Source organism: Procambarus clarkii, chromosome 10 (assembly GCF_040958095.1).
Source record: "Procambarus clarkii isolate CNS0578487 chromosome 10, FALCON_Pclarkii_2.0, whole genome shotgun sequence".
Lineage (NCBI taxonomy): Eukaryota > Metazoa > Arthropoda > Malacostraca > Decapoda > Cambaridae > Procambarus > Procambarus clarkii.
This window is the reverse complement of record NC_091159.1, coordinates 10,992,088-11,019,037: the sequence shown is the minus strand read 5'-3', so window position 1 is coordinate 11,019,037 and position 26,950 is coordinate 10,992,088. Positions and strand designations below refer to the sequence as shown.

The 26,950-nt window shown below is 37.9% G+C and overlaps 2 protein-coding genes across 11 annotated transcripts in view; both read left to right on the top strand.

The window, feature by feature from the left end:
- LOC123748350 (autism susceptibility gene 2 protein homolog) overlaps positions 1-23,348 on the top strand; it is a 131,584-nt gene extending 108,236 nt beyond the window's left edge. For 3 of the 8 annotated variants that reach the window (XM_069321585.1, XM_069321584.1, XM_069321588.1), the window contains exons 11-12: positions 14,790-14,990; positions 21,649-23,348. In XM_069321585.1, the coding sequence (XP_069177686.1) occupies positions 14,790-14,990; positions 21,649-22,921 (1,474 nt within the window). In that variant the 3' untranslated portion in view covers positions 22,922-23,348. The remainder of the gene's footprint in view (positions 1-14,789; positions 14,991-21,648) is intronic. The other 5 variants (XM_069321587.1, XM_069321586.1, XM_069321590.1 and 2 more) reach the window with 3 other exon arrangements.
- Positions 23,349-25,559: 2,211 nt separating this feature from the next.
- The window catches only part of LOC123747162 (lysocardiolipin acyltransferase 1), a 66,536-nt gene continuing 65,145 nt past the window's right edge, over positions 25,560-26,950 (top strand). For all 3 annotated transcript variants that reach the window (XM_045729196.2, XM_069321582.1, XM_069321583.1), the window contains exon 1: positions 25,560-25,710. The gene's annotated coding sequence lies outside the window, so the exon portion shown is untranslated. The remainder of the gene's footprint in view (positions 25,711-26,950) is intronic.

The following is a 26,950-nucleotide window of genomic DNA, read 5'->3' as shown; positions in this document are numbered from 1 at the left end:
AAATTCTAACTGTTGGCCACAGAATCCTTAACCAGCATATTGAACAGAGTTCTTTAGTCCTTTACCTTGTACTGAATTTACCTTTACAGCACTTTTATTAAAATATACCCTCATTAAAAATAATGCAAATAATACATTTTTAAAAGAAAACATATAAAAATATCAAGGTAATAGACCAAACAGATTTAAATAAGAGTTAAATCAAAGTGTCACTAATTAGATATAGTAGAGGCATGGATCAGTATCTTGGGTATAAAGACAGTAGTGCATCTATAACATTGGGGGGTATAAGTGGGGTGAACTTGACAAATTTTAAGGCATTTAATATGATTACTTAACCAAAGTCAAGACAGCTTTAATGTGAAGCTTCAGTAGTGCTTGTAGTACTGTTATAAATGTACCATAAACCCTCAAAAAGGGCCGAGATGCTTTCCTAGAAACCACGTGTGTAGGGAACCTGCTTAAGTTGAACTTAACAATATATTAGAAAAATGGAGAGGTTTTAGAGGCTCAACAATTTCAGTCTTCCATTCAATTACATATATCTAGCACCATATAGGGGTCTGACAGCCGAGTGGACAGTGCTTCGGATTCGTAGTCTTGAGGTGTTCCGGGTTCGATCCCTGGTGGAGGAGGAAGCAAATGGGCAGAGTTTCTTTCACGCTGATGCCCCTGTTACCTCGCAGTAAATAGGCACCTGGGAATTAGACAGCTGTTACGGGCTGCTTCCTGGGTATGTGTAACAAAAAGGAGGCCTGGTCGAGGACCTGGCCACGGGGAAGCTAAGCCCTGAAATCACCTCAAGATAACCTCAAGATAACCATATAAGTGTATTTAATCATGAGTGTAAGTGTTGAGGTTTGGCTATTTAGTCCCTGCTCTGAACTTTCACATGACTGGTACACAAGTTCCTGAGCCTATTGGACTCTCGTATCTGCATTTGAAGATGTGTTGAGTCATCCTGCACGTCTTCTCTTTTCAGCACATTCCATTTGCTTACTTCTCTGACACTGACAAAATAATTGTTAAAATGGGCTCCATATCTCATTTTAGTACTGTACTTTGAATCCACAAACTATAATGCCATATTATCATTCAGAGATGACAACAATTTTTAAAGAGTAAATGTTTAAACTGATGGAAACCAAGTCTTCTAGTGGGCCACAGAATGCAGTATGATCAATTAATAAAAGTTCCAATTCCAGTGTTAGGGTAAAAGCAAGAAATTAAATTTAGAACCATATAGAAAACAGTCCAACCATACCGTAGAGATGAAGAAAGTATAAAACATCTGGGAGAAATAGTTTGAGAGGGACTTGTATTTAGAGAACACAACAAAGTAACTGCAAGAAAAATGATCGGTTGGATATCAAGAACTTTACAAATAACAGATACCAAGCCAATTATAAAAAAGTTCAAGATGATAGTTTTCTTCAGGGATGATTACTGTTGCACATTAACTGATCCATGTATGCTGGCAAATTATCTTACTTGGATAATATGCAGAGAACTTTTACTGCCAAAATCCATTCACTAAAACTTTCAAAATGTATTGGGAATGATTAAAATTCTTCAACTTGTATTTTCTGAAATGCAAGGGGAGAGGTTATATTCTACATTTGGAAAAAAGTTGAGGAATTTTTTACATATCTGGACACCAAAATAGTTTCTTAGCTCTTCGGTGGTCCAGCCCCTCTGCACGTTCCTGATCGTAAACACTTCCGGGCTTCCCAGAGCCCTGCTCACTGTGAAATGTTTACAATAATTTTGCATTTTCTAAGTTATTTGTTGGATTATAACTACAAATATGGTGTCAAAATGTTCACAAATGAATTCTCTAGAGAATAACTGCAAAAACAAAACTGTATTTATAATAGATTATGCGGAACAAAGATGAATATATGAATATTCATTAATATTTTAACATTCCTCATTAGTCATCCTAAATATAAAGTAAACCATATTGAAATGTGTGCACAGGATCATTCTACCGCATATAGCTGTAAAAAGAAAAACAACGTAGCTTTTAAGAAATGAAGAACCGATGATGTTTGGTCTGTCCTAGATGGATCAAAATGTCATCATTTCTTCATTTGCTGATGTGTGTGGTTAGAACACCATATCTTCAGCCAGATTAATTGATGCATTGTCTGCATAACTTTAAAACTTTAATTTATGTGCACTCTGAGAGCTATTGATGCCTGCCCATGACATAAAAAATGTTTATTTTATCATTTTACATTTTCAAAGTTATTTGTTTGGTTGTAACTAAAAAATTGGTGTCAAAATGTTTGCAAATGAATTCTCTAGAGTATAGAAGCAAAAATAATACCATATTTATAATAGATTATGTGCAACAGAGATGAATAGACAAATGTTTGTCTCAAGTGAGACCTCACAGACGAGTGAGAAACTCCCTCTCAATGCCCTAGATGGGCTTTGTCCACACAATAACAGCGATTTTCATAGCTTTCAGACTGCTTAATGCAACTAGAATAGCTCAAGAACTGAATACAAGAAGTTTAGTAATTGGATGATGCTTGAATATTTACTGTTGAAGTATGGATGATGTTTTTTAGTGCTGTCAAAGCATAAAAGTGTTAAGAGACTAGGAGGCATGATTGAATGCGTAAAATAGTTCTATTGAAAAGAGGGGTACAGTAAGTACTCAAAAATTCTATAATCATAGCATTTCAAGGGCTTCTCAACACCCTTTCCACAAATCTAAGGGAAATTTCCAGTGGACCTCTTAATTGCTTAAAAAAAAAAGTTTAATAAACACAACTAGATTGTACCTTATTGACTTAGCTGTGGTGTTCATGTTGGACTGTAAGCTGCAGAGAGACCAATAGAGACTAATGGTTACTAATTGACAAAATTAGTAACCAGGAGACCAGGCTTCAGGGACACTTAATCCTTGGAACCACTTCAAGGTAGCGACCCTTTGCAAATAGTATGTCTTTGTCTGCTATGTCTATTCTTTTTGAAAATTTTGTATGTGGTAATCATGTCTCGCCTAACTTTTGTCTTCCAGTGATGCGAGGTTTAATTTTTGTTTGTCTTTCCTCATAAATCATACCCACCATTTCTGGGAATGGTCTGATGACAAACCTCGAGGTTTTTCCAGCTTCACTTTCTGTTAAATGAGAAAGGGACTCCATGGTAGGGCCACGTATTTCAGAACTGGCTCAATATATGTGGTATTCAGGCTTATGAATGATTCCTTATTCAGATTTATAAAGGCAGTTCTTTTGTTGTCAGCCTTTTATAATGTATGTAGCTTGTTTGACGTGGGTTTCATGAGAGATGTTTAGTGTGCTGTCAACCCACAGGTTTATTCTCTGCTTCATTCTAAGAATATTTATTCTTACATTTGGTACCTTGTGTCCAGTTTCTTGTTTCCAGCACTCGGCATCATTATTTTGCATTTGCTTGACTTAAACTCTAGTATTTATTCAATTGTTTGACCATTCCTTCCTTCAGTCTGTCCAGGCCATTCTGTTGTTTCTTGCAGTCTTCCACCATATTAATCCTTCTTATAATTTGTTGCATCTGCAAATATTGAAAGGATTTATCTATTCTAGAAGATCATTTACCTATATTGGAAAGAAAATAGGGCCTAGTTCTGACTTCTGGGGCAATGCTAGAAACATCTCACCACTCTCAAGTTTCTCTTCTCACTCTCTAGTTTCAGCTGCATAGAGGCTTTCTTAACCATTGAATCATCTTCCCTAACTATCTGCCATTTCACTAACTTGTTCATATGCAATACTGAGTCAAAGGCTCTCCAGCTGTCCTCAAATATGCAGTCTCTCCATGATCTCAGTCACCTGATCATAGAGTTGCATCAGGTGTGTAAGGCAAGATGTGCGGTCCCTGAATTCATGCTCGTGATGTTTTTATTAAAGGCTCTTCTCTCCAGATGTTTGACTAGCCTCTTTCTAATGGTCAGCTACATCACATTACATGGTATGAAAGTGTAAGGAGCACTGAACTGTAGTATGAAGTGTGATGGTAGGTTTAGTTTGTGTGTAATTACCTAAGTGTAGTTACGGGATGAGAACCACGCTTGTGGTGTTCTCTGTATGTCATATGACACTTTGAAATTACTGATATTTTTGGTATATCAGACCAAAAATACTGGATCATACTGGTGATATCCATTATCATACTTGTACACTTAAATTGTTCCAGCAGTGTGTGCATGGGTAAGGTGAGTGAAGGATGGGATGCTAAGTAATGATTTAATGAAGGCAAGGTGCAAAATTAAATAAGGCTTATTAAAATATTGCAAGAAAAACTAATCATGTTGAGCCCTGCAAACATGCACAGGAATATATCATTGCCATACAGTCATGAAACTATGCTTTAGTAAAAAAAATAATTGAAAACAACCAGTAACTGAGAAATATTTGGTAGAACACTTATTACTAGCCTACAGGTAAATTAAGTCTGAATAAGAAGAAAGGGTTAACTTATCAAACCAGGTTTAATAATTTAATATACATCTATGAAAAAGACCTTATGATACGTTCTAAGAAGTACTCAATATTCTCCCTGAAGGTGTAGCATGCTATGGGGCACTTTAAGAAAAAAAAATTAGGAGAGAATATCTACCTGTAGCATATCTAGAGAGGGTTCTGGGAGTTCTTCTACTCCCGAGCCCGGCCTGAGGCCAGGCTCAACTTGTGAAACTCGCTGCTTGACTCGGTGATATCATGAAAGAATGTTTAAAAGTAAATAAAGGCTTTGCCACACAGTTTTCTATTTCAAATTGCATTAAAGAATAGTTTGACAGCTGGAGCACTGGTATTATCATACTGCTCTTCAAAATAGGAAATACTGTAGTGAAAATTTTAAAAACTAAAGATTTATAATCCGACGTACAAAATATACTTTCTTAATGTTTAATTAAATATGTATAATAAATCTTATCAATGCTGATCCAAGTTTACATCAGCATTGTTTGCCCAGGGGCAAGCCATCACCATGTAACTAACTACATGATTTATTACACAAATATTAAATTAGAAAAAAAGGTATCAAGAACCAGTGAATAGTTTCCCATTGCCAGAGACAAGAGGCCTCTTATTGAGACACCCTGAGGCTTATTGAGGCACCCCTAGGTTTATTGAGGCACCCTGAGAATGAGGCACTCCTAGGCTTATTGAGGCACCCTGAAGATTAATGAGGCATTCCTAGGCTTATTGAGGCACCCCTAGGTTTATTGAGGCATTCTGAGGCTTAGTGAGGCACCTCTAGGCTTATTGAGGAACTCAGAGGCCTGTTGAGGCACCTCTAGGATTATTGAGACACCCATGATGCTTATTGAGGCACCTTTGGCTAATGACTGACCTTCCTTGAGGTTATATGTATATTATGTGACCTTCCCCCAGGATGCAGTTGCTTAACTCTTAGGTACCTGTTTACTGCTGTTACTGTGTCAGGAAAATTCCCAAACATTCTCTCTGTGCCAGGAATTGAACCCCTGCTCTTTTGTTTATGAACCGCCATGCTAACCGTTGTGCAACAGGTCATTAAGTACTATAGATAATTTACAAAATCCTTCAAAAGTTGTTCCAAAGATGTAATGAACATTAACTATGGGTGTTCTTAAGAGTTATTGATGATTAGAAGGTTTTTGATTCAATGAGTACAACAGATGTTATAAATGCATTAAGGAACTAGATTGAACAGAGCTACACACATGTACTTTTAGGAACTAGACACTTTAAGAAACTTAATTTACATATATATTCCCAGTACAGTGTGTGTGTGTGTGTGTGTGTGTGTGTGTGTGTGTGTGTGTGTGTGTGTGTGTGTGTGTGTGTGTGTGTGTGTGTGTGTGTGTATATATATATATATATATATATATATATATATATATATATATATATATATATATATATATATATATATATAATGTCGTACCTAGTAGCCAGAACGCACTTCTCAGCCTACTATGCAAGGCCCAATTTGCCTAATAAGCCAAGTTTTCACGAATTAATATATTTTCTCTAATTTTTCTCTTATGAAATGATAAAAGCTACCCATTTCATTATGTATGAGGTCAATTTTTTTTTATTGGAGTTAAAATTAACGTAGATATATGACCGAACCTAACCAACCCTACCTAACCTAACCTAACCTATCTTTATAGGTAAGGTTGGGTTAGGTAGCTGAAAAAGATAGGTTAGGTTAGGTTAGGTAGTCGAAAAACAATTCAATTTCATGAATTAATGTTTTTTCGACTACCTAACCAACCTAACCTAACCTAACCTAACTTTTTCGGCTACCTAACGTAACCTAACCTATAAAGATAGGTTAGGTTACGTTAGGTAGGGTTGGTTAGGTTCGGTCATATATCTACGTTAATTTTAACTCCAATAAAAAAATATTGACCTCATGCATAATGAAATGGGTAGCTTTATCATTTCATAAGAAAAAAATTAGAGAAAATATATTAATTCAGGAAAACTTGGCTTATTAGGCAAATCGGGCCTTGCATAGTAGGCCAAAAAGTGAGTTCTGGCTACTAGGTACGACATATATATATATATATATATATATATATATATATATATTAGTATATTTTGGTAGCAGTCTTTCCTGTAGACATATATTATTAAATATGACCGAAAAAGTAAGATTAATAATTCTAACACGAATTTTCTCAATCTTTCGTACATTACGCTTCACTGTTGGAGGTAAATCAAAAATCACTTCTCGAAAATTCATTTTTATTTCTAGTCTGACGCGACACGGGCGCGTTTCGTAAAACTTATTACATTTTCAAAGACTTCACAAATACACAACTGATTAGAACGTATCTCTGATTTTATATCTACATTTGAGTGAGGTGGGAAGGGTGATGTGGCATTAACACAAGACAGAACAGGAGGGGATATTAATAGGGTATTAAAAGTATCAACACAAGACAGAACAGAAACAATGGGTATTGAATAGAAGTGTTTGTAGAAAGCCTATTAGTCCATATTTCTTGATGCTTCTATATTGGAGCGGAGTCTTGAGGTGGGTAGAATATAGTTGTGCAATAATTGGCTGTTGATTGCTGGTGTTGACTTCTCGATGTGTAGTGCCTCGCAAACGTCAAGCCGCCTGCTATCGCTGTATCTATCGATGATTTCTGTGTTGTTTACTAGGATTTCTCTGGCGATGGTTTGGTTATGGGAAGAGATTATATGTTCCTTAATGGAGCCCTGTTGCTTATGCATCGTTAAACGCCTAGAAAGAGATGTTGTTGTCTTGCCTATATACTGGGTTTTTTGGAGCTTACAGTCCCCAAGTGGGCATTTGAAGGCATAGACGACATTAGTCTCTTTTAAAGCGTTCTGTTTTGTGTCTGGAGAGTTTCTCATGAGTAGGCTGGCCGTTTTTCTGGTTTTATAGTAAATCGTCAGTTGTATCCTCTGATTTTTGTCTGTAGGGATAACGTTTCTATTAACAATATCTTTCAGGACCCTTTCCTCCGTTTTATGAGCTGTGGAAAAGAAGTTCCTGTAAAATAGTCTAATAGGGGGTATAGGTGTTGTGTTAGTTGTCTCTTCAGAGGTTGCATGTCTTTTCACTTTCCTTCTTATGATGTCTTCGATGAAACCATTGGAGAAGCCGTTATTGACTAGGACCTGCCTTACCCTACAGAGTTCTTCGTCGACTTGCTTCCATTCTGAGCTGTGGCTGAGAGCACGGTCGACGTATGCGTTAACAACACTCCTCTTGTACCTGTCAGGGCAGTCGCTGTTGGCATTTAGGCACATTCCTATGTTTGTTTCCTTAGTGTAGACTGCAGTGTGGAAACCTCCGCCCTTTTCCATGACTGTTACATCTAGACTGTTACATCTGTGGCTCTCAGCCACAGCTCAGAATGGAAGCAAGTCGACGAAGAACTCTGTAGGGTAAGGCAGGTCCTAGTCAATAACGGCTTCTCCAATGGTTTCATCGAAGACATCATAAGAAGGAAAGTGAAAAGACATGCAACCTCTGAAGAGACAACTAACACAACACCTATACCCCCTATTAGACTATTTTACAGGAACTTCTTTTCCACAGCTCATAAAACGGAGGAAAGGGTCCTGAAAGATATTGTTAATAGAAACGTTATCCCTACAGACAAAAATCAGAGGATACAACTGACGATTTACTATAAAACCAGAAAAACGGCCAGCCTACTCATGAGAAACTCTCCAGACACAAAACAGAACGCTTTAAAAGAGACTAATGTCGTCTATGCCTTCAAATGCCCACTTGGGGACTGTAAGCTCCAAAAAACCCAGTATATAGGCAAGACAACAACATCTCTTTCTAGGCGTTTAACGATGCATAAGCAACAGGGCTCCATTAAGGAACATATAATCTCTTCCCATAACCAAACCATCGCCAGAGAAATCCTAGTAAACAACACAGAAATCATCGATAGATACAGCGATAGCAGGCGGCTTGACGTTTGCGAGGCACTACACATCAAGAAGTCAACACCAGCAATCAACAGCCAATTATTGCACAACTATATTCTACCCACCTCAAGACTCCGCTCCAATATAGAAGCATCAAGAAATATGGACTAATAGGCTTTCTACAAACACTTCTATTCAATACCCATTGTTTCTGTTATGTCTTGTGTTGATACTTTTAATACCCTATTAATATCCCCTCCTGTTCTGTCTTGTGTTAATGCCACATCACCCTTCCCACCTCACTCAAATGTAGATATAAAATCAGAGATACGTTCTAATCAGTTGTGTATTTGTGAAGTCTTTGAAAATGTAATAAGTTTTACGAAACGCGCCCGTGTCGCGTCAGACTAGAAATAAAAATGAATTTTGGAGAAGTGATTTTTGATTTACCTCCAACAGTGAAGCGTAATGTACGAAAGATTGAGAAAATTCGTGTTAGAATTATTAATCTTACTTTTTCGGTCATATTTAATAATATATATATATATATATATATATATATATATATATATATATATATATATATATATATATATATATATATATATATATAAATATATAAATATATAATATGTATGTTGTACCTTGTAGCCAGAATGCAGTACTCGGCCTACTATGCAAGGCCCAATTTGCCTAGTAAGCCAATTTTTTCTGAATTTAAATAATTTTCAGTTTTTTTTATGAAATGATAAAGGTATCCATTTCATTATGAATGAGTTAAGTTCTTCTAATTTGAGATAAAACTAACGTAGATATATGACCGAATCTAACCAACCCTACCTAACCTAACCTATCTTAACCTAACCTAAACAAACACAACTAAGTTAATAATTTATGTTCTTAATATAATATAGTAATAATAGTTCAAATAAACTCATTGGAAACAATTTGTTGAAAATAAAGAAAATTACTTGGCCTATTAGGCAAATCGGGCCTTGCATAGTAGGCCGAGAAGTGCATTCTGGCTACTAGATACGACACACACACACACACACACATATATATATATATATATATATATATATATATATATATATATATATATATATATATATATATATATATATATATATATATATATATATATATATATATATATATATATATGAATGGTACAGTGTTTTTATAACACTAGAATATAATTATAACTATTCTATATTATAATCAAGAGGGGCCTGTACCAAGGTGACACCCTTTCTGCAGCTTTTGATGCACTTCTTTTAACAGAAACTGGTATATGGTTTAGTGGTATTGCCAAATTCTTTTTTGTTTTACTGACATCATAACAAAGTCCAGCCTAACAATTACACAGAAGTATAATATAGCTAAAGGAAGTAAGTTAGAAAGTTGGATTAAAAATTAATCTAATAAAGGCTAAGGTCATTAATACAATACAACAATACAATACAATTTTATTTAGGTAAGGTACATACATACAATAAATATTTACAGGGATTGTTTAACTTATAGGTATAGCTAGTACATACAATGCCTAAAGCCACTATTACGCAAAGCGTTTCGGGCATAATTAATATTCAATAACTACATATAACCTGGCAATTTAAAACTGGTAGAGTTAATATTAATGAACATAAATCAGCTAAGCCAAATCATAAACTCAAAATGGTTCGAGTACATAAGGGGCATAACTAGCCGACCTCTCATAATGTTTAAAAGGGAATTTGATAAACATCTCCAAAGAATGCCTAATCAACCAGGGGCCAGATTCACAAAGTAGCTACGGAAGTACTTATGAACGTGTACATCTTTCCTCAATCTTTGACGTCTTTGGTTACATTTATTAAACAGTTCAGAAGCATGAAAACTTCCCAATCAACTGCTGTTATTGTTATAAACAGCCTCCTGGTGCTTTGGAACTCATTAACTGTTTAATAATTGTAAACAAAGCCGCCAAAGATTGAGAAAAGATATACAGGCTCGTAAGTGCTTGCGTAACTGCTTCATGAATCTGACCCCAGGCTATGATTCATTTGTCAGACTGCGAACAGCAGTGTCTAACATCCTGGTTGACCAGATTATCAACTAGGAGGCCTGGTGAGAGACCGGGCTGCAGGGACATTGATCTTGGAACCACCTCAAGGTAGCCCAGTCATATATGCTAAAAGAAAATGCCCTTATGCATGAAAAGTATTTCATCAGTGTGTGCTTTCTATGTTAACTTAAGAATTTGAAGCAAGGAAATTAAATACAACAATGATGCAAACTATAGGTTACTCAAAATAGCATGAAAGGATGCTCACTAGACTGATGATGCAACACATTGGTTAGTTCTAAAGCTAAAATCCAAGAATTTATTATATGAACAGAGAAACTTAAAAATTACTTGGCGAGACATACTGTATAGCAAGAGGGGCAGATAAACATTGGATTTCAAAAACATTTGAATGGACTTGATAAGATAGGAAAAGACCAGGGAAAAATCAGTAGCCAAACAAATGAATAAATGTAATCAAAAGTAATTTGTTCGTGCATCCACTGGGCAAAAAAGGCTCAATGAGGCTGTGGAAATATTTTGGGGTCAGAGTTTTGCCCGACTGTGGATTGATACTGAAAGAGTGCAGCTTCTGGTAGTATTTTGTATACATATAGCTTATGAGAAGAAAATAAATGGGTTAAATTTTTTTTTTTAGTTTAATCTTACCTTGAGGTTACCTTGAGGTGTTCCCGGGGCTTAGCGTCCTCGCAGCTCGGTCGTCGACCAGGCCTCCTGGTTGCTAGAATGGTCAAGCAGGCTGTTGGACACGGCTACTTGCAGCCTGACGAGCTGGCAGCCTATTTGGCATCTTGAGGCCAAATAAATATTTTCATCTGCCACCCTGTCTAATCCTCTTTAATAATATTAATAATCATCAGCATTTTGTACTCTCGTGGAGTGCAGAGGATGTACAGGTGTTGCAGGAAAAAATGGTTAAAAGTATTAAAAGTAACATCAAACTTTTTTTTAAATTCTTTTGACACATTACAGGAAACTATTTATATACCACCAACACTAGCAAAATATCCACAGCAGTATCTCGACTGTTTCCAAGATGAGGTTTACTCCCACTGGTCTCCATACAAATTGACACAAAAACAAAATGTCAGTCTTTCATTATTCCTAACAAGCTGTATTCAGTCTTGTTCATCTAACAGTGTGAATTTTATTGTTAAATGCTGACATTTGTGTTATTGCAATTTTTCATCTGTCCTCATGGGCCTCACTATTTTAATAGTATACCACATACGAACATATCAGCCTTTCTCTTCTCATACTGCACTCACATTTAATTGCGTTACATTTCTTGATAATCATTGATAATCATCATTGAGAATAACTAAACTATCATGATTACTCTCTTTAATCTTACTCCTCATTTTTTTCCCCCTAACATTTTTATTTGTTAATTCTGTTTTAACAATACATCTGTTCTTCAGATTGCCCGTATCTTGCTTTAACTACATTTTTGCACTTGCTCCTAACCAGTATTTCGTATTTACAGATTAGTTTTAACACGCACTACTGTCTTCTAGCTGCAGTCCTTCCTAGCTTCTCCTAACAAGGTCTCTCAATGCACCAACAGGTTTCCGTTCCCTGGCTCTCTTTACTGTCAACTTGCACAATTTTATTTTTGTTATCAGTTGCAACATTTTTAGGTACAGTATTTAAACTCATGAACAGATTGAAGGACTGCTATATTTATTCTTATTTTATACAATTTTATTCTCTTATCTATTATTAATTTATTTAATTACTGTACATTCAATTTCAGTTTTTCATTTCTTACATGTGCCAACAAATTTTTAAATATTCTTAGGTTAATCTCTTATTCTATGTCACAAAACATGAAGTTGAGACACTGTAATCCAATGATTTCTAGCATGCACTACTTTCATGCTTTTCTCTAATACTCACACCTTGACTTATTCCATAATGTTATCAATATACACACTCTTAAACCTTGCAAACATTACACAGCCTTGACATGTTTATACATTTACACTACAGCACACAAACCTGAACCATACCTGGGCAGGGGTTTGAGAGTTCTTCTACTTCCCGAGCCCAGCCTGGAGCTAGGCTCGACCTTGTAATTTTTATAAAAGCTTTTCACTGCATTTAACAATATTACTTTTAACTCCACGTATATTCAACATCTGGCTTCAACACTCTTTACTATATTATGTGTTTTATCCAGATCAATAAGGGCCTTCTGTGCACTATTATCTCTTCATGGAAACCTTATACTCTATCTCTGTAGATATCTGATTCCTGCAACCTTTTCCAAAACAAATTTTATTTTAGTATAATTTTTGTTGCTTCTCTGCCATACAGTTTACCAATAGTGACCTTAGAAACTAATGCCTAATATTTATGGATACAAGTGTTAGATGCTTAACATTTATATTCATAATGCTCACCCCTTCATATAGTGTGTCACAATCACATCTCCAGTTATCTGGACCAATGTCATTTTTTCCTAATCTTCTGGCAAGTATTCCACATTTGTTTTATTCATCTCCCCATTATTTAATTATTTCTACTAAGAGCTAATCCAACATTTACTGCTTTCTCAAATTTTAATTGTCGTGTTCTCTTCTAACATAAGCAGTTTTTAGTTTAATTTGTTTATTATGCAACCCATACCCATCTGTGGGCAGTAGTGGAAAAGGTTACAGAGGTACATAATGGGGTCAGGAACTGAACTGCAAAATTCATTCAGCTAAGCAAGTTATAGTCTTGATAAGCTAATTACACAGTGTAATTAATTATTATATCAACAATGGGTTCAAGCAGCACTGACATTCACAAAAGGACTTCTTACAGTCCTTTTTACCTATCAGATTTTCACAACTCGCTCTCCAACTACTGTACCATTTACCTCATTTTTTGTTTGCCAGTATATGTTTTTCCATAATTATGCTTGATATTCCCTGTGATGTAATCACCTAATTGCTTGTTGCATGTCCATACTCTTATTAAAAAATATGTTACTAATTTCAGAAATGTTTTGATTAATTTTTCTAACTAGAGTTTCAAGCCGTTCCATTTTGTCTTGTGCACTACCGGTAGTCTTGTCACATACCCTTGGCTTTCGTCATACACCTTTGCATGTGTCGAATCCAGTTCTCTGCCTTCTCACTGTTGTTTCTTGCTACTTTCTTGTAGTCTCCGTCATGTTTAACACCATATGCTTGTTTAGCATGCCTAATCTAGACATTCATTTTATTCTCACCACCAAATGTCATTCAAACTCATTTGTCTGGTGCACCCCTTTTGCTTTCAGATCACTTCTAACTTTAATTTTGCGTTAATTGTCTAATTCACTGACTCTGCTTCTTAAGCCTTTGTTCTTTCATTTCTTACATGTTAGGTGGCGCCATCATCCACTGCCTGCTCTCTCTGACCTTACAGAGCGCTATGGTAATACGCAGATAATAAGTCATAATAATGTGGCTGAAAATTAGACACCCAAACCACAAATCTGAAAATAACAGAATTAACAACATTTTAGACTATCCTGGATAGTATTAAGTCATGTAATGGAAAAAAGAGTGGTGGAGAAAGTCAATTTATTAGACAAGAGAGTGAGATGATAAGTAAGATGAAGGAAAGAGAGTGAGATGACTAAGATGACTACCTCAGTTTTCCAGTACAAGACTTGATAATAGTCCAGGACACCCTGAAACATTGTCAATTCTTATGTTTCCTGATTTGTGGGTTGGGTGTCTATGGTAATATGCTTAAACAGCTCAGACAGTCATACAGCTCTTGTATCACCTACATAACATGCTTCTGTTGAGAATTTTATAACCAAATAACATTCTAATTTGGCGTATGCACACATGCATGCACATTCGTAGCATCTGTGTCATTTCATTTCGAGGATTGGAAATGGCCACCCTATTTGTGGAAACAAATATCTCATCTCACAAAGGAAATGAAGTGAAAGTGACAAAATTTCACTTGTCTTGGACACTTATTGAGTCATGACTTAATGAATGTCCAGGATGAACTGAAATGTTGTCACTTTCTTTTCTTTCTATATGTGTGGGTTGGTCATCTCTGTTAGCAAGCTTATTTCCTCCTTACGTAGAATTTTTCTGAGTTCACTTACTCATCATACCATTCCACACTTCATTCTCCCTTTCTGGTAACTTAACGTGCCACAACCACTTATAGTACTATCCATTAAACATATCATCTTGATACTAAGCTTCTTACAAACTGAAGCAATACTATTCATCAAATGCACCATCACTTCACTCCTTCCAGCTTCTTTCGTTCCTCATTTATACCTCTTACATTCCACACAGCCAAACGTGCCTGCCTTTGTATTCTGGAACCCGGGCGGGCGTAGGCCCCAGATCCGAGGCTGTTTTGGCCTATAATGGGGAGAAGATAGAGAAGATGGGTCCCCAGCCCAATCTCTTCCCCCTATATCGCAGGGGATGCGGGGATGTTTGCACCACTGAGTGGTGGCCAACGGGGTCACCACATCCCTACGCCGTCTTTAAGTAATAATTTATTCATTTAATATATACATACATGACAATGTATAACCACAATGGAAAAATGAAACGAGAAATTACTTAAGCTCTTTCGTGTTAATAAACACGTGTTGACTAACATGAAAGTGCGTAAGTAATATTTTTTTTCATTTTTCCTTCGTAGTTATACACTGTCACATTATTCATCACAAGTTAATTTCTTCGTGATTTACACACACACACATACATTGTACATTTTTTAAATTTTGTGACCTTAAAAATTTTATTGAAAATTGTAAGTAATTTTTTTAATTATGTATGTAAATGTATTTTGATGGACTCAAAATTCACTCCACCTCCCTTCCCAATCACTTTAAATGCCTTTCGATTGTTGTTGAAGGGTCTGGAAGAAATACATGCCTGAAACATCTCATTAAGAATTCCACATGCTTGTTTGGCTGTCATGCAAGTAAACCAGCCGACGTTTGCTTGTGCTGTGAAATACGTTTGTATTGAGATGTATGCCTTAGCAAGACTATTAAAAATAGACATATAAATAAAGAGAAAGGTGCCAGTAAGGAAATTAAGTCAAGGAAGGGTGAACATATAATTATTTTTAAGGGAAATATGTATTAAATAAATACATATAAAAATATGGTCAATCAAGCATATGTATTTCTGGGATCATTATAAATCTTGAGAGCTGTATTTTTGAAGTGTAAACAAGAAATGTGTCTCATGAGTTACACAATATAATTTGTACATGGAAAATTACTTAAGAGAGTTAGGAACTTAATTTACATGTACAATGGCTTGTAGTGCTTTGGCAGCAGGTGTATTAGGAAATGAAAGATGGTGGTTTAGTTAGGTTGTTAGCACGGGTCCCTCAGCATTGTGTTTTAACAGGTCTCCTGGGTGATCAGCCTAATCAGCTAGACTAGACAAGCCTGATCAGCTAGACTATTGGTACTTGCAGTTTATAGTCTATGAATAAGCACAATGACCTCGCTGATCAGAGGATAATTTGCACAAGTGTTGCATTTTTCCCCCCTGCAGGCTTATGAGGGTATTAGAAAGCCTTGCATTCATTTTGTTTAAAGTTACTTAATTGCATGCTTGTTTTATGTTGGGATTATTTATCACATTTTTATTAGCCTCCAAGTTTTGTAAGTAGTTATTGGAGTGTGCAGATATGGTAACAGTCCCTCCAGCATTTTTCAGATATTGATTATGAGGTGCATCTGAGGTTTTGCCTTTTACCAGCAAATGAAGGAAATTTCTATTCTGACAGTCAACATCAAAGTGGATTTTAACTTATTCCTATGGGTCGTGATGGCTATATGATCTTGTGGGTGCAAGCACTATTAACAGCTGATTAATTACTAAGCAGGGGAAGCTTGGTCTCAATTTCTCAAGAATTTCTTTTCTGTTGCTCCGATGGATTTCCTCTCTTTCTGACAAAATCGATCTCTTACATGCCCTCATTTCTTCTAGACCTTCAAAAATAATTCAGGGCTTCTGGATATCTCTTCTCTGAGCAATTCAAACCTTTTAATTCTATTCTAGGCTTCAATTCTAGACTGTTTTGTAACAGCCTATAGCCCTAAATGGAATGTTAAACTTTATAGACATTAAGTGCAATCTTCTATTGTCACTGCTCAGCAAACCATACTTAAAGATAAGTGTAAATAGCTAATAATTTTCCAACAATTGACCTTGTCACATAATATCAGCCTGTCTTTCTCTTTTGTTTCATTCTGATGATTTTTAATTGCATGTTCCTCGGACAAGTCAACATCTTTAGTAATCTCTTTTCTTGCCAAGTCCCCTATGAATGATTTCATTGTTTAACATCTTGAAATGTTTCATCAGACTAATTATTTGCTTCTTTATAGTGGTAGTAATAAAGAAAGTAAACCGTCTGAATGGTATATGTTTTCTGTGCTATGGAAGTGTACCAGTCGGAGGGTTTGCATCTGATATGAACAGTTTGGTTTGTCGCTGTATCCTCAAGCTTTTTCCCTGTCATGTACACACACAATGGTTTAACCTTTCACAGTTAAATATAATCCTAACTCTTGCCTATTGCTTTCCCCTGTACTTTCAAAAGTCTTTAAATCAATTCTAAAAATACGTTTCACAGGCTTCTTGAGCACATTCATTGTCTCTTTTTAAAACCCACCATTATGGGTTTTGTAATACTCATTCTTAGTCATATCTAGTCAAGGTCATTTTCTAATTATAGTGAGTTTTTGTAATAGCACTAAAAATTTACAAAGCTTTCAATGGAGCATAGTAAAAAGCTTTCAAGAGTACAGTACAAGTACAGAGCTTTAGTCTGCTTCTGACTTTATTTAAGCTTTCCTTCTTTTCCTCCTCTCATCTGAACTCATCTTCAGCTTTCTGTCGTGAACATAATTTTTAGTTATATATTGCTGGAAATATCAAAGTAAATCTGAAGTAATTTTACTGTCACATTAGGAACAAAGGGAATTGTAATGTCTATTTGTCCTATGGTAAAAAAAATTATCTTACAATGAATCATGGTAAGGATTTTCAATTAACTTTTCACATCTGTAGCTCCAGCAGCAAATGGAAATCCTATTCCTTTACTAGTCCCTTTGCTAGTTACTGATGAAGACGTTCATTGATTTATAAACGATTGCAATCAGGATGTTGCTACCAGTCCTGGCAAAGTTGTATCTGAAAAGGTTAAAGGCGGTCAAAATAATTAAGTGTGGCCAAATCCACAAGGGCCGTGACGAGGATTCGAACCTGCGTCCGAGAGCATCCCAGACGCTGCCTTAATCGACTGAGCTACGATATGGTCAAAAGGAGTTGAAACCGAAGTTCTACTGAACTTACTGGATCCTGCAGCCTCTCCGAGGCACAAACCAGGGTTTTACACAACTCCCCCCATGCACTCGAGCTATGTCAATAGGCCGTTCTCCCTCTTCAGGGGGAGTTGTGTAAAACCCTGGTTTGTGCCTCGGAGAGGCTGCAGGATCCAGTAAGTTCAGTAGAACTTCGGTTTCAACTCCTTTTGACCATGTCGTAGCTCAGTCGATTAAGGCAGCGTCTGGGATGCTCTCGGACGCAGGTTTGAATCTTCGTCACGGCCCTTGAGGATTTGCTCATTTGATGCATCACTCAATTGTGATTTCTGTGTGTAATTAAGTGTGGCCTTTGCGATACTACTTCCAAATAAGCCACTAGAAAGGGAAATTGCTTGTAAAGAGTAAACACCTGCAAAGATCACATAGATGTTTTACAAGTTTAAGTAAGGGACTACCTTGTAATTATTGACTTATTTAGCTGATGTTCAGCACTTGGAAAATTCAGAGAAGCAATAATGCAAGAGCCAGCTGGCTAGATATGACAAGTGTTACAATGACTAGTCTTAAGACTGGTTCGGTTCATGATTTACATACACTGATAATGGGTTATGCTCTTTAATAAAAACAATTATAACGATAAACAAGGAAACAAAGTCATGAACATTAGAGATTGCAAACTAACTTACAGATCAGAGTAAATTGCTCTAATAAGTAGCAAATGAATTTCACTTTGGACAAATGCAAAGTAATACAGACTAGAAATATAATTGAAATGGTCACTATTGAATGAATACATAGAGATAATGAAAGTACTGTACAGTAATTGAAGGAAAAACTTGAGGGTTACAATGGCTAATTATTTTAAGTCAAAGTAGAGATTGTATCAACACATTAAATAAGGCCACAAAAGTTTAGGCTTCATTTAGAGTTGTTAAAGCTTAAATAGTAGAAAATTATCCCTAACACTACTCAATTGCATTGGCATATTCCTTTTAAAATGTTATGCATAATATTGGTCACCATATTTGACAAAGAATACATTATTGATGAACGAAATCAAAATAGTGTGACATATCAATGAGAAAATGCAATTTTCTCGTTGATATTGATATGAAAAGTTATATTCCATTGCATTGGTCCAAATGATTTTCTTGTACAGTATTGATAAATTGGAAGATGATAAGCACTGATGAACAAAGCTTATTGTTCAATAATACAGTACTTTTATTTACGGTATTTTCTTTGCTATCCTTTCTTACACTGATGACTTCTCTCACAATCCTCTTGACTTTTCTGTTATAGCCTTTCTCTAGATTTGCTCGCTAAAATCTGTATTTTTGAGTCCATTTATCATATGCTAGATTTCAATTTCCTCTTTCTTTAGGGCATTTGCTGCATAGTCAGATAAAGTTATAATAAAGTTACATTTCTGGGGGGAAGCCCCTTTGGCTCTCTGGAGCTGTTCAGGCTGATATGGATATTATTAGACTTTGACATCAGTCAGTGTGAATGGAGTTCTTTAGGCCTACCGGGGACCACGAGCCAGAACCTGACCCAACCCGTCCTCCTCAGAGAGGCACGAGTAGCAATGGCCTATAGAATTGCACAAGTGATTTGGAGTATTCTATGTCTGCCATTGACCAGAAAACACACCCCAGAAAGGTAAGCATCCCAAAATAAACCCCTATTCTAGTTGAAACTACTACTGAAAGTCAAACGAGTGGACAGAACTCCCCAAAGAAAAACAAGGAAACGAGCATGACGTCACCACGTGCTGCGCCACCATCAGTTCAGCTCCCCCCCTCGGAAAGGGGGGAGCCACAGACCTCTCACGTCGGCTACCCACATCTTCAGTTCTCGGCTGATGTGTTTGAGTCTTGTGTGTGACTCCAGCTCCAGTTTCTTGTCTCAGTGTTTTGTGTTTCTGGGTGGCTTCATTGATGGTGTCCCACCTGTGTGCTTTGTCTCGGCGGCAGTATGAGGTTTCCTGGCTGTCCTTCTGTTTCTTTTTGTCTCTTCGTTGGTATATTTCACTTTCTATTCCGGTGGTCTTGTCCTTTCTCTCGTGGCTGTTTTAGGACCATCATCTTATGCCGATTACTGTCACCTCGTTTTGAGCGGCACTGGCGGAGCTGCTACGGCTTGCTTTCAATTTTGATGTTCCTTCTGCACCATTTCGCAATCTGTCACGGGCGTTGTTTCACCTCCGGCCTGCTCATGCGCCGCCTGAGCCATCCTGGTCTTAGGACAATGCGCTCTCTTATCTCTCTTCCCCTTGGTTTGTAGTGGCCCCTTTGGTTCAGGATTGTTTCTCAAAGGTTTCTGCTCCTTTGGGTTCTGGTGATCGGTTTATTCATTTGCAGCCGTTTCCTTCTTTTCTGGTGAGATTGGGAAGTCTGCTTTCCAAAGGGGTCCTTGGGATGTTGATGCTTGATTGGTTTGGCTGGGGGTGCATCATCTTGAGTCCAGTTGTGGCTTTCTGCCATTGCCTGTGTGCCACGGCCTCTGTGGCCGTGGACACGCTTTGGGTTGACCCGGGGTTCCCTTCGTCCCAGTTCCAGGGTTCGGGTCTCCTGGGTGGTCCACGGGGTCATTCGGTGTTGCCAGTTGCTTTGTTTTTGGGTATAGAGTGCATGGTTTCCACCTCCCAGGTTTATCCCTCTTTTGTCCTTGTCTTTGGGTAAATAGCTCCGGGGAGCTGAAGGGGCTCCCCCAGAAAACCATCGTTGAATGTAATGAAACACCATTTTCTGGGTGAGAACCGGAGACTTCCCGGCATCCCTCCCTCCCTCCAGTCAGCGCTTTTTTCACGTGTTTTGACATCCAGCCTTCGAACTGAAGATGTGGGTAGCCAGCATGAGGGGTCTGGGGCTCCCACTTCCTCCTCCCAGGGAGGGGGCAGCTGCGCAGACGGCAGCACGGCACGTGGTGATGTAATTCTGGTTTGCTTGTTTTTCTTTGGGGAGTTCTGTCCACTCGTTTGACTTTCAGTAGTAGTTTCAACTAGAATAAGATTTGTTTTGGGATGCTTACCTTTCTGGGTGTCTGGCCCGATCAATGGCAGAAATAGAATGCTCCAAATCACTTATGCAATTCTATAGGCCATTGCTCTTTGTCTCTCTCTGAGGGGCGGTCAGGTTCTGGCTTGTGGTCCCCGGTAAGCCTAAAGAACTCCATTCACACTGACTGATCCCAAAGTCTAATAATTTCCATATCAGCCTGGATAGCTCTGGGAAGCCTCTGGGTCTCAGCCAGAAAATGGCGTTTCATTACATTCAACGCTGGTCTTTTACTATTACACACTCTTGTGATTTCCAGCCTTACTATGAATGCTTTTTTCATCAACCTTAAACTTCTATCAGTATCTTAATCATTTCAATTGCTTATGATTTGTCTTAGACACCTCACATTTCTAAGATTGCCAAGAGAAAACTATCCCACAAAAGGAGAAATTGTCCTTAGTTTATGAAGACATTCACTTCTTTTAGGACACTATTTATGTTGTTAATGCTAGAATAATGCACTGCTCCCATTTTTGTTTTTAATTTTCACTGTCATTGTGTAAAACAAACTATCGCCCATTGCCTTTTCTTTATATAAAGAAAAGTGTGTACAAAATTTCTTTTATTAATAGTTTACTTTGTTCCTGGCCTAACACTAGATTAGGCAGCATTATCTTTGTTGTGTTTTATATTTTATTTCTTAGGAATTGCATCTAAGACTAGATATATACTCCTTTCAAGCTTAAGAGGCTGTTAATTGTAATCATGAGAATTTTTCCAGTTTTAGAATTTTAGGTATTGCATTTTATTAGTTTCCTTTTAATGAGCTTCTCTAACTAAAAGTAGATATGTACACCCTCACAGGTTACGGGCGCCGACGCCGTATGGTGCTGCTGCTGGTCCTTGGCCGGTCAAGCCTGATGCTGCCATGTATGAGAGAGAACGTCGTGAAGAAGAGAGACAGAATAGAGAGCGAGAAGAAAGAGAGCGTAGAGATAGAGAAGAAAGAGAAAAAAGGGAAAGAGAAGAACGAGAAAGAAGAGAACGTGAAGAAAGAAGAGAACGAGAGGAGCGAGAAAGAGAACGCGAGCGACGTGCTGAACTTGACAAGGATAGAGTAGCTCGTGCCTTGGATGCTAGTCACGATCGTGGGCTATCCCGTAGAGATAGTTCACGGTCTCCACTTCGCCCTGATCATAAGGACCAGCCTTCCTCACATGGTTCCAGTCAGCTACCACCTGGTTCAATGCCATCATCAAGCATGAAGACAGAAGGGCGGCCAGATTCACAACCTGGATCAAGACCAGGGTCTAGAACACATGATCCACGAATTAAACTAGAGGGTGGTAAGGATGACGTGATGATTGTGGGTGGAAAAGAAGCACCACGTCATTTAACACATGGTGTACCGCAATCTGTCTTACCCCCACCAGTATCTGTGGGAATGTTGCCTCCACACTCATTGGCTGTAACTATGGCCACCACTTCAGCTAACTCAGTATTGGACCACCGGGCTCGTTTATTAGGCCCATCTTATCATGGAAGCGGACCTTCACACCTAGCAGGATGGCCAGATCCTTTCAGAGATCCTTACCGGTCTGCACAAGAACAAATGGCTTCAGCAAGAGCACATGACCTAGCAGCCAGGGATGCTCTAATAAGGGATTCCTTACGTGACCCAAGAATGAGTCTGGCAGCAGCCCGTGAAGAACAGATGTTACACACTAACCCATTGTCATCATTAATACTAAGTGAACGTTATAGAGAACAACACCACCAGCAGCAACAGGCAGCCGCAGCTCGGGAACTATTCGAACGTACTCACCTAGCTGGAGTTCCAGGTGGACTTTACCCACCTACATCAGCTTTACTTCCACCTCATCCCTCAGTCTCTCATATGGCATCCTCTTTATTGAAAGGTGGCCCTCCACTGGGTCCTGGACCTCCCGGCATGCACCCACCTGGTCTAGGATCTATGCACGGGTCACATCCAGGTGCTCCAGGCCACCCCCAGCCACCACCCCTTGGACCTGGTTTGCCTCCGCCTCTCATCCCCTCCATGCGTGGCTCCTCACCGGCTCACCCACGGCCCCCGGATAAAAAGGATGACCCACGCTGACTCTAGTCATCCCTAGGCCATACTAGGTCTCAGGTGGTGTCCAGCAAATGCAAGAGCCCAGATTTAAGTCTGGGCTATGCTGGGCCACCTGCTGCTGCTGCTAGAAGCACCTTTACTGAGGGTGGTGCAGGGCGGGCGGCCCACAAGACTACAGTACAGCCCCAAGGGTTACCTGTAGTCAACGTGTCTTTCATGATGATCAGGCTGTGGATTGTAACACAAGTTTTGTACCATACCTGTACAGTACGGTGGTCCAGGGCCACAACCTCCATTGTCCTTTTATTTAACATTTTGTAGATATTCATTGTTTTTCCTAAAGTATTTTGTAGAGAAATTAAATTAATATCGACTTGACTGAAATGATCTGATGCAGACTGACAATGACATTTGTTAAACTGTTTCTAAATACAGGAGTTTGTTAACAAAATATTTTTCTTTCCCTCAGCTACTCAAGTCAAGAATATACCTGAGAAAATAGTATATTAATAATAAAAAAAAAGTACATGGATAATGTACTTAAAGCCTGTTTTTCTGAATAAGCCTTCTCTATGAAATTGTCATTTTAAATTATCCTAGACATTAGTATCATAATAATTACCATTAAAAATAGAAATACTGTATATATAATTTTGTGCTAGTTAGCTTCAACTGTTTGGGGCAATTCAATCATGCCATTGATGGACAAAAATGCATGGTGTTGCTTGTTTCAGCCTCCCAATCTTCATAGTAATGCTTCAGGCAAGAGTTGTACAACAAAAAACATTAATATTGGTACAATTTGATTTTGCAGCTTAAAGGCAAAGATGCCTGACTTATGTAATATTATACCTAGAAAGGAGTTAATCTATTGAATCTCAGTATGGAAATCTTAATATGACCAAAAAATAATTCAAGAAAATTTTGGCAGTCACAAATCCTAGTGTTTGACCAAATTGAAAAAAGGAAGTAAGCAAAAAAAATCTATTACATGATAAAAATAAACATTTCTGTTCTACCATTAATGTAATCTGGCCTTTGTATACCATAAGTCACATCCAGCAATCAGCTCCAAAATGATACACGTAGTGAAGTACTAAAACAGTCGTAAAATATGAATGGTGTGCTTGGAATCAGAACTACGAATACAGATCAGTGGAAGTAGAAATGAAAAAAGAGAGTAAGTAGTTCCAGTAAAAGTAAAAAAAAAAAGTTATTGAATTGCTAAGAATAATAATGAAAGAGAGAACTTAGCTAAGACATGAAAAAAAGGATTCTAACAAACGTAGGAATAAATAATAATACATGTATTGTATGGAATTCACTTGATGGCAGATAAGGCTGTATTGAGAGTAATCCCTCCTTCCACATCATATTTTGTTCATGTTTCTGTAGCTCACAACTACATTTTCAGTTGAAACATTGGCCACTAAAAATATGTATTCTGGACCAAGTGTCAAGTAATTATAACATAATTATTAATTCTAATTACTGTATGTTAAAAAAGTCTACGATTCATCCAACAGAAAACAAGAATTGATCTAAATGTCTAATGAGTATATAAATTGAAGGGTTCTGCTTAAAAATTCCTTATCAAGTGACCTTCCTTGACTGCCAGCCAAACAAACGGTAAGTGATTGCAAGGAAAAAAAGCAAGAGTAGAAAAGCAGGGAACAGAAGGTAACACAATTTGAACTAAATATTTAAGAAACACGATTAAATCAAGGATTCACCATTCACTCCTAGGAAATCTACCCTAACCTATCCTACCTTGGCTACCAGAATTCAGTACCAGTAATCATATGGTGATGAAAGTTGGGGTAAGGTAAGTGATCAGCAAAATGGTACATATTATAGCAATGGGTGTAACCATCTCCCTGAATCAACTCAAGAAAAGAAGTAGTTAGATATAATAATGAATCACCATCATCCCTCACCCCCTACCTAAACCACTATCCCACACCACCCCTCGCCCCTGTCCAACTATCCAACTAATCCATTCCATTCCCCCCTGAATCACCACCATTTCTCAACACCCCCAGAACCATCATCCGTGACTCCAATATCTTCACCGTCACTATAGAGTATCTTCAGCACCCAGCCAATTCTCAATAATATAATCGCTAACTATCTACGATGTTACCGTAGATAGTTAGCGATAGTTACCGTAGATGCTAGATGTAAATAATAGTTACCTGTAATGCTAAAATCAGAACTCCTAAACCTAGGCTACTACCATTGGCTAGAATCAAAATATATCCATACCTAACCGCCACAAAAGCAAAAAAAGGCTACATAGTCGTACGTGTTTTTGAACATAATATTCACATATGGACCCCCTCGAGAATCACCATTAGCAAATAGAGTAAATCCCATCAAACTACGTTTCTCGTGGCAACGAGTCTCGTTTCTCCATAAAATTATCCAGCAAAGGAGACGCCATGTGTTTCCCCCCCCCCTCCTTCCCTCTTCTATCTCACAAACCTTCGCTCGCTACTAATGTGAAACAAAAAACTTTTACGAATCAATATGGGAACGATGGAAGTGGATATAAAATCCCTTTGACCGCTAGCTAGAGGGAAGCCAAATGGGGGGGATGGGAAGAGGACGGGTGGGATGGAGGGGGTTTAGAGGGAAGGCGGCGAGCAGTGTGTAGGGAGAAGTGAAGGAGGGAGGACGCACGCGCGCCGCTGGACCTGCTTGACAGTGCCTAGTGCCAGTAGTGGTGGTGGCACTGCTGGAAGTTCTTGACCCCTGACCCCCAAGGCTCACCACGACGGACTGCAGCTGTTTACGGGTTGAATTTCGGACAGGTAAGTTTTTTACAAGCAATTATTATGCTGTGCATAGGCCTATAGGCACCACAAATTCAATTCTTCGTTTTAAATGACGCTTTTCGTGACTGGAGACTCGCTCCTCACACAAAAAACATCCAAGTACACTACACATATGGAAATGAGAGTGAATGAGAAATATTGCAAGTGTCGTTACGTGAAATGAGGGAAAAAAAAATCCCACACACACCTGGAGCAAATGTTTACATGTGGCGAGGGGAGCGCTCTTTCCCCTCCCAGCCCCTCCCAGCAGCTGGGATGGGGCGAGGGGTATTGTTGTCGAGTTTGGGGGTGTGGGGGGGGGAGGTCTAGCCTCTCCCCTCTGGACTATAGAAGGGAGAGTTTGACATCTCTGATGACTTCCTCCCCCCCTTTCCCCCCCCCTCTCCCCCCCCCTCTCTCTCTCTCTCTCTCTCTCTCTCTCTCTCTCTCTCTCTCTCTCTCTCTCTCTCTCTCTCTCTCTCTCTCTCTCTCTCTCTCTCTCTCTCTCTCTCTCTCTCTCTCTCTCTCTCTCTCTCTCTCTCTCTCTCTCTCTGACTTAGCGTAGAACTCGTTGTAGCTAATTCGATACAAAATATTAAATATAAATGTGATAGAAACGTGTGAAGTGAAATCTAAGATTATTTGGAAGATGAGGCTAGAAACTTAACTTGATCCTGCAGGAACATCTAGGTGTAAACACAAGCGGATGCACAATGTTTAATAACATAACATTTACGTGAAAAAATGTTAAATAAAACATGATTTACAAATGTAATGTACGCAATATTTAAAATATTGATAATACTGATAAATAATATTGTAAAAGTTTTCTCTAGAATTTCTAGATTCTGAATTAAAGATAGACAATTTGTATTCGTCCGAACGTAATTTTTGTGCATCATTGTATATAAAAATCAAATAGCATGAAATATGACTGCATTTTTATATGATTAAAGAATGATAGGTCTTAAAATGTAATTATTTCATCTCGCCTTTCTGTTAAGACAACATATAATGACAAATTGGTTATATATACTGAATATTGACTTAAACAATCATATATCCACAGTTTGTCCTGATTGTCTTGCCTTTCGAATATTAATAAGGTGAATAGGCATATGTAGGACAAAGTGTCATCTATCTTGTTTCGTTTCAATATCAGTTCCTTGTTATTATATTTTCTCTCCCTCCCTCCCTTTGGCTGTTTGGTGACAAAAGATATTTCAAAGCTCTCAAT